Below are 8,381 nucleotides of genomic sequence, written 5' to 3' on the forward strand. Positions count from 1 at the left end.
TTGAACCGCCAGCCGTCTGGTTAGCAGGCAAGTGTCTTAGCCACTATGCTACCAGAGCTCCCAATCCTGAGACTAGAACAACTAAATGGTGCCCAGCTATCACTGCCAACCCCTCAGAAAGAGATCAAAATTGGAGATCCTAGATATACAGTGGGAGAAACGTGTATCAAAATTTAAAAACATAAAGACCATGCTTACTGGTCTGACAAAGACTGGCAATACCCTGAAGCTATGGCCCCTAGTCACCCTTGAACCTAGAACAGACCTCACTCCCATGGCTTTCAGCCAAATAACAGGCCTACAAAGTGAACAACTACACCAGATGGGTACACTCCTTAGACCAACCACCCATGGGAGATCAGAAAGGCATCATTTACACAAGGAGATAGCTCAAAGGGCAAGAATGAAGAGGAGGATATAGGGAAAAGGCAACTACAAGAAGGAAAGGGAAAAGAGCTGTTTACATTGTGGAGATTACAACTGATGTCACAAAACGTGTATGGACTGTAAACTTTCACCCAACTCACAAATAAATAAGGTAAGAGTAAAAAAATAAAGAAAACCACAATGTCTGAGCTCTATACCAGGCCAATTACACTGGTAATCTGGGGATGGTAAAGACCAAGCACAGGTGATTCTAACGTGCAACCAAAGTTGAGAAACACACTCAACTTAATGGTAATAAAGTTGACAGCATGTTCACTCCTCTCCTTTGGAGCAAGTTCTTCCAGTCAAGTCCAGCTCCACCAACTCACTACTTCTGAATCAGGCAATCAGGAAGAAACTAGAAGTACTCCAATCACTGAGGTAGCCCGTCCCTTGATGGGTCACTGATTTCATGTTCACCAGGAACCCTAACCACTAATTTTGACTCCAGAGTGCTGGGAAGAAATGCTAGTCTATAAAATTGAGCATCAGCCCTAAAATCACGCCCTCCCCAACACATTCATTTTACACCTCAGAAGATACTAATTGGTGAGCTAGCTCCCACTTCCAACAAAGGAAAGAAGCCTTTAGTAATACCTACTGCCTTTCCACACTGAATCTCATCTTAAACGAGATGATATACATAATGACCCCCATCTAAAGTCACCCTTTGAGGATCAGAGTTCAACTTGCTGAGGTCAAAGAACTTCCAAGACAAGCTTTAGTGAGTGTAAAACTCCCTGGGAGGTCTTGTTAAATGACCGATTACTCCAATTTCTGATTCAGTGGGTCTGGGGCATTCAAACAAGGTGGGCAGTCTTTTCTACATGCCCCTGCCTAGAGCTTTTCCTGTTAGCCATCTCGACCAGGACAACCTCCCAAAAGAGTAGCTGTCATGTTGGTTCTCTACAGAAAAACCTCTGCAAGGCATCTGAATTTCTAAAAATTTTAACTATGCAAAGAACCTCCTACTGAAATTTTACTAGCAGGCTCAACCTCACCTCCTCACGTTACTATCTACAGCTTACAGAGGTCTCCTACACTCTCACACAACACTTGCCTAATCTCGTTATAGTTCCCTTAACACCACAAGAGACTTCTAGCTTCTTCTGAATTGCATGGTATCCCACAAGGCTAAAGCACTTCCGCCTATACACAGAGCATGAGCCCAGTGTCACAGGCAGAATCATCTCTCACTGCCCACCCCTCACAGGGCTCTTTCTACAGCTTCACTGAGGAGACCAACTAGGAACCTAACATCCTCTTCCTGAGAGTTCTACTCCCAAACACCTAGGACATGTCTCCATTATAGCACCAACCACTCTTTATTGCTATAACCCCTAGAAACTAGCAGAGCCTGTCATAAAATGTTCATCTGCCAAATTAACAAGATGGCAGACATATTCTGATCCACACAAAAGGACACGGCTGTTAAACGTCTCAAGGCACTTACCTCCGCACAGCAAGTCCTCCTAGGAGTTTGTAACGCAGAGATTCTGCCTGGGCAATGGCACATAGACCTCTTGTGGCCACCTTCTCAGCATATAGCTTTAAAAGAAACAAGGCACACCTTTAACCTTATCTTCACTTTTTTTCCATTAAATCAGCACATTCCTACCATTTTCCTTTCTTACCACAACAGCACCTTTTCTATTCATAAGGATCACTATAAAACCAAAACCAAACTCACTGCCACTGAGTTGATTCCAACTCATAGCGACCCCCACTGGATTTCTGAGGGGGTAAATCTTTATAGAAGTAGAATGCCCAGTCTTCCCTCCATGGAGTGACTGATGGGTTTGAACTGCCAACCTTCTGGCTAGCAGTCAAATGCTTTACTTAGGCACTATGCTACCAAAGCCCTTCTTATACTCACACTATGGGTACCATAGGCTGAACCACTGACTGCCCTCCCCACTCCAATTCTTTCTTCAGGCCACACAAGAATGAGGCAGCCAGTACATCATATGCATCAATGATATGGACATGGTGACTCATGCGATCCCAAGCATATACCTAAGTTAAATGTAAAATCCTCTAACCACTAGAAATTAGCAGAACAGGCTTAAGAAATTAAACCCAATACTCATTAAGTAAAATACCAATCCATCCCCACTCATATAAATCATGAATAAGTAATTCATGTCTTCAAGGTGATGGTGAGGGTTTTTTAGACGAGTCATTTCAGGTCCACAGTAATCTTCCCTCCCCTCCCTCCCCTTGTGATACTCACTTTATTACTTTATTGAACTGGAACTGAATTCACAGTATCTCTAAGGCATACCTGTATTGAGTATTTCAGCTATGTAGGGATACTTGAAGGACTCAGACAAAACTTTGAAATGGTCCTATACAACCTTATCCATGTTCCACAGTAATCTTTGACATATGCCAAGACTAGTACTCACCTCTACACTGCCCTCAGGGAAGCCAAATCTCTTCTGAACCACAGCGGTCAATTCCCGGATCCGCCGGCCCTTCTCACCAAGAACATTCTGTGTCCTGAGGGAGAAAGTGACAACTTTCACAAAATTTAAGATGCAGCTATAAATTTTGCACATATGTGGTAATAAACATTCATGTACCTGCCATATTCATGTTTAAATTTTGACAAGAACTAGCATTAGTTTTAAAACATGCAGCTTTTAAAAAACAATTACATTCACTAAGGTCAAATTCACAGGTTGTCCACTCAAGCTTAAAGTAAACCATTTTAGTATATAGATGATAGCCAGTCGAATGAGTTTTTACCTGGTGGCTAGGATAATGATTTCTGTCCTGGTTGGTGTAACTCGAACTTCAACTCCAGAGTAACCATCTTCAGCTAGCTCCCGAGTGAGAAATTCATTCAGTTCTGCTTTGAAGATGCCATCAGCCACAAACTAACCAAAAAGCCAAGTTCAAAATTAGGATACGGGTGCAAGGCTCATTTCCCCCTGCATAACCGAGCCAAGGTAATCTTCATAAAAAAAATTCAACTCCTCCAAAAAATGACCGATCAATCGTTCCAACAGCAATGTTAACAACCCTTCTCAGACAAATGCCTCTAAGTCATCTTCAGGAAGTTACTTTGACCCAGGACCCTTAAAACTGTGCCACAGAACGCAGCACAGAATAAGCCACCTGGACAAAGATAAAAACCTCCAATCAGACTCATCATCTCTTCACAGAAGGGTTTTTTAAACTGCTATTTCTATGTACAAAACAAAAAGCTGCTATAAAATGGCACATTTACACCTCCCTCACTCAGCACAGCAGAGACAATATTCTTATAACTTGTTGAAGCAACAGATAATAGACTGCCATTATAGGCAGTCTCACTTATAGTCTACCTTGGACCATCAGAAGACTCTTAGCCCTGTGTTCTTACTTTACTAAGCTGCCTTACCTGTAACAAGAGCTGGCCAATCCCACCTCACAAGAGCGTTGAAGTTTTAACCATAACATCAACGCATACATACATAAAATCTCGCTGCCTGTTTCTAAAGCAAAGAGCACACTTAACAGTTCTCTCCCACGGAGAAAAGTTAAATCTGAGAAGGATTCCTGCCTTTGTCCTCTCCTTCCATTAGCCCATGACTTCTCCTTGGGTCCCCAGACGGAGCAAGAAATTGTCAGTAGCCTTTCAATAAAGATCTTTCGGGGTAGAAGGCTGCACTCAGACAAGCTAGTGAGAAGGCGGGTATATACTACAATACTGCCATCTCCCCCTCCCAAAACCATGGTTTAAGATCTGAGGTGCATTGCTCAAGCCCTCGAAATGCCACGTTTACTAATTCTACTGTGTTGACAAAGAAATGTGCACCAGTGCTTTGTCTAGGGCAGGATCGACGCCCCGTGATAATTTCTGTACGTAGCCCGGTACCAGCAAAAATCGGCCTGTTTCTCCCTTTCCCCGTGCCACACTGCGCTCGCCCACGTCGGGCCCCGGACTCAATCCAGAGCCATCTGCGGCCCCGAAGACATCACGAGGTTCAAGCCGCCTCCAGAAGCAGGTTACAGAGCTGAAAACCTTGTGACGGCACCTGGAGAACTTTCTTACGCGCACAATACTGCAGGGCCCAGACCCAAACCCCAGCGTCTCACCTTCCTCTTCTTCGAAATCTGTACCGCCATCTTCCGCCGTTCGCCACCAAAAGAAAAGGAAGTGGTTCGGTGGCGGAAGTGCGTATAAAGGCCGCGGACGACGAAGAAGAACTGCGCGACGTTGACGCTTGCAGGAGCTTATGGGAAATGTAGGTTTTTTGGAAATGTAGTTTCAAAACGCCTTTCGTATTGATTGAAACTTTGGGAAACTCAGCTCACCAGCCGCTCTGCTCAAGTAAGATGCAGCAGTTTGCTTCTGTAAAGATTTACAGCTTGGAAGCCCAATGGGGGTCTCTCTGAGTTAGAATCGACTGGATGGCAGTGAGTTTTGGTTTTGTTTTGGAGAAACTCAGTGTTTTCATTCAGCAAAACTTTACCAAGCATCCTTACAGGGTGGCACAGAGTTTATGGGCACAGGCTTGAGCCACACAGCCTAGGTTTACATCCTTGATCTGGTTATTTACTAGCTGTGTGACCTTGGGTGAGTTATCTCTGCATCAGTTTCCTCATCTGTAAAATGTGATGACAACAACAAACCCATTGCATGGAAAAATGATTGTGAATTAGTCCAGCGACTGGTACACCATGAGAGCTGCAGCCTATAAGACTATGAGACCAGAAGAACTAGGTGGTGCCTGGCTATCACTGTCAACCACTTGGAGGGGGATCTATGTAGTAGATCCTGGATAGAGAGGGAGAACACTGTGGAACAAAACTCAAAATCATTTGGAGAGAAAAAAAGGTGGGGATCAGGTTTGCTGGTTTGATAGCGCCTGGTGGAACCACTTAGACTATGACCCTAGCTGCCTTTCAGGTCTGGAATTGAACCCACACCTGTGGCTTCCAGCCAAACAAAAGGTGTATGTAAAATGTTGAACACTTACCTGAGGTAGATACACTGCTTGGAGAGGACAATCATGGGAGAAAGAAGGGCTGGTTATGCACAGGGAGACAGCTCAGGGGGCAGGAGTGCATGGAGGGATGGACACAGGGAAGAGGTAACTATCGGAAGGAAGTGGGAGGGGAGCTGTTTGCACTGTGGTAAATTGTAATCAATGTCATGAGACAGTGCATGTGAACTGCTGTATAGAAAGTGAATTTGCTCTGTAAATTTTCACCCAAATCACACACACACACACACACACACACACAGAATGATTGTGAAATTAAACGAATACAAGCAAAGTGCTTAGAAAAGCACCTGGCACATAGTAAATGCTCTCTTAACACTAGTTATTATTACTTGGAACCCTGCCTATGCCAATTCCAGGGTGTTGCAGGAACAACAAGGTCCTTATCCCCTGTCATGAAGAGCCAATGATCATTAACAGGCTAAAGTGGGAAAGCAAAAGATTTATTGAGTATCAATACCCAAAGAAACAGAGAGAATCCACGTCTCTAAAATGTCTGTCTCCTCCAGCAAAGGGGTAAACCTGATTAGATATGGAGATGGAAAGGGGGTTGACGATCCCTTGGACTGTCAGGAATGTTCTTCTCTTCCCTGGTTACTCCAGACTCAGCGTCCCTCTTCCCAGGGCTGTCTTGCTTCATGAGACTATGGTTCTCACCCAAAACCAGACGTGGGAGAGGGTTATGCTATGCTTAGAAGAATGTATAATTGAAAATAACAAACTTGAAGAACTCAAGTGTCTGTGAAGAGATTGTTGTTGTTGTTATGTGCCATTGAGTCAGACCCAACTCATAGCGACCTCTCCTTGGGTTTCCAAGGAGGTATCACTACAGAAGTAGATTGCCCAACCTTCCTTCCGAGGAGTGGCAGGTGGGTCTGAACCTCCAAGCTTCTTGTTAGCAGTTGGCTATTCTATTTACTTAAAAAAAAAAAAAAAAAAAAAACAAATTCACTGCCATCAAGTCAGATCCTACACATAGTGACCCCTCTTTGGGTTTCCAAGGCGGTGTCACTACAGAAGATTCCTCAATCTTCTTTCCGAGGAGTGGCTGGCGGGTTTGAACTGCCAGCCTTCTGGTTAGCAGTCAAGTGCCAAGTTAGTCAATATGATTAAAGTCTACTTAACTCATGCCTGCTAGTCAGTTAAAGTTCTGCAGTTTTCCATGAGGGGCCCCTTCAGCCTTTCACTTCAGCCTCCCACAAAGGAACATATAAATCTGGCTCAGCTCCTGCTCTCCAGAAACTCAGAGCTGGGGGTGGAGAATGGAAGTACGGAAAATAAGTGAGTGTGATAAGCATCACAAATGTCATGACTGGGACAGTGAGGCACCTCGAGGGGGAAGGGGCATCAGTCTTTTCAGGAAGCCAGAGGGCAGAGTGTTGAAAAAGATTCCTAGAGCTCCAGTTCTCCAGCTAAGGCTCAGAAGAGACTCAGGTGTTTTCCACTCCTGCTGGGCACATCAGGCAGAATGAATGGACTGAGTCCATTTGAGGGCAAAAGAAGGACTCCTCTTCCCACGTTTTGAAAATTGCTCTCTGATTCAATAATTAAAATACACTAAAGGTCCCAGGTGTTGCAGACGTCTAGTAACCCAAAGGTTGCTGGTTTGAACCCACCCAGTGGGACTGTGGAAGATCCAGGCCTGGCAGGCAGCTTCTGTAAACATTACAGCCAGCCTGATTCTATACTATTTAGTCTCTCCAGTGGAACACAAATGTCTCAACAAACAAAACATTCATAAAAAAATGCTGAAAAGTATAAACAAAGAAATGAAAATGATCTAGCATTATAGTGTTCTGGCTAAGCAGCGTACACATTTTGGGGAACATGTTTCCAGATCTCCCACCCACCCCAGGCAGCAAGATACACAGGGTGAATAGATAGGTACCTGCCATGTCACACAAACACAGCCATAATGCACAGGTGCTATAAAGGATGCTTGGCTTGTCAGGAGGGCGTGTGTGTGTCGGGTTGGGGGGGTAGTGGACAACTCAGTTGGAGACAGGACAGTGTAGTGCTTTGAAGTCAGCTCCATCTGTTTCCAATCTCTGTGTTGCCACTTACGAGCAAGTCACCTAATCTTTCTGAGCCTCAGATTCTTCATCCAGAAAGAGGAGACATTATCTTTAACCTCATAGGATTTTTTGATTGCTAATGGTATCTATAAAGCACTCAGCACGGTGTCCAGCAGTGGAAAGTGTTTGATAAATGAGACATATTATCATAGCTTTTAGTGCAAACAACCAACTTGGCATTTAGGTTTACATTAATCTTCAGCCACCAGCTGCTCTGCAGGAGGAAAATAAGGCAGCCTGCTTCTGTAGAGATTTACAGCCTTGGATACTCTATGAGACAGTTCAATTCTGTCCTGTTCAACTACGAATCAGAATTCACTTGATGACAGTAGTTTGCTTTTTGGTTCAGTGCCTTTGGTTAGCGTGAGTTGCTTTTCCCAAATCCAATACTAATGCATGGGCTCACATCTCTGCTCTTTGCAGAAAACCACAAGATACCATCACCATTCATTCTTTCTCACACTGGACACTATTTGACTGCAGGCAAAATGACCATATGATAATAATGTACAGGGCAAAGAAAACTCCCTCAAAGGAAAGATGTAGGAATCAGTGGGCCAGAGGTCATCCTGCTGAAACAGATGCAGCTAAAAGAGAGAAGTTTAGGTGGTCCCAACCCCATCCACTCCTGGGACCAGCATTTGGTCTGGAGACATAGGGCCCAATGACAGCAGAAAGAAAGAGCCTTCCCAGGGCCAGTAAGGGGAAGGGGTGGGAGGGCATGCTCAGGTGGCCAAGCAGGTAAGAAAGATCAGCTGGTCCCTTTCTGTGGGGTGTTACTGAGCCCAGCTCAAGGACTGGGAACACAGTCACAGTCAGAGTACCTAGAGACAGTAAGTTTGTCTACTTTTTTTTTTTTTTTTTAACTCCAACCCACTGCCAT

The 8,381-nt window shown here is 44.4% G+C and overlaps 1 protein-coding gene and 1 non-coding gene across 2 annotated transcripts in view; both read right to left on the reverse strand.

Annotated features, from left to right (window-relative positions):
- RPS3 (ribosomal protein S3) overlaps window positions 1-4,542 on the reverse strand; it is a 7,932-nt gene extending 3,390 nt beyond the window's left edge. Inside the window, exons 1-4 of the mRNA XM_007940930.2 lie at window positions 4,513-4,542; window positions 3,178-3,308; window positions 2,835-2,928; window positions 1,880-1,974 (exon numbers count right to left, since the gene is read on the reverse strand). Of these exons, the coding sequence (XP_007939121.1) occupies window positions 1,880-1,974; window positions 2,835-2,928; window positions 3,178-3,308; window positions 4,513-4,542 (350 nt within the window). The remainder of the gene's footprint in view (window positions 1-1,879; window positions 1,975-2,834; window positions 2,929-3,177; window positions 3,309-4,512) is intronic.
- On the reverse strand, window positions 3,454-3,599 carry LOC122150011. Its single transcript, XR_006163440.1, has one exon. It is a non-coding gene; the product is annotated as a small nucleolar RNA SNORD15 (small nucleolar RNA).
- Window positions 4,543-8,381: the final 3,839 nt, after the last annotated feature.

This window comes from Orycteropus afer, unplaced genomic scaffold (assembly GCF_000298275.1).
Source record: "Orycteropus afer afer isolate SDZICR_OR568_19922 unplaced genomic scaffold, OryAfe1.0 scaffold00074, whole genome shotgun sequence".
Classification (NCBI taxonomy): domain Eukaryota; kingdom Metazoa; phylum Chordata; class Mammalia; order Tubulidentata; family Orycteropodidae; genus Orycteropus; species Orycteropus afer.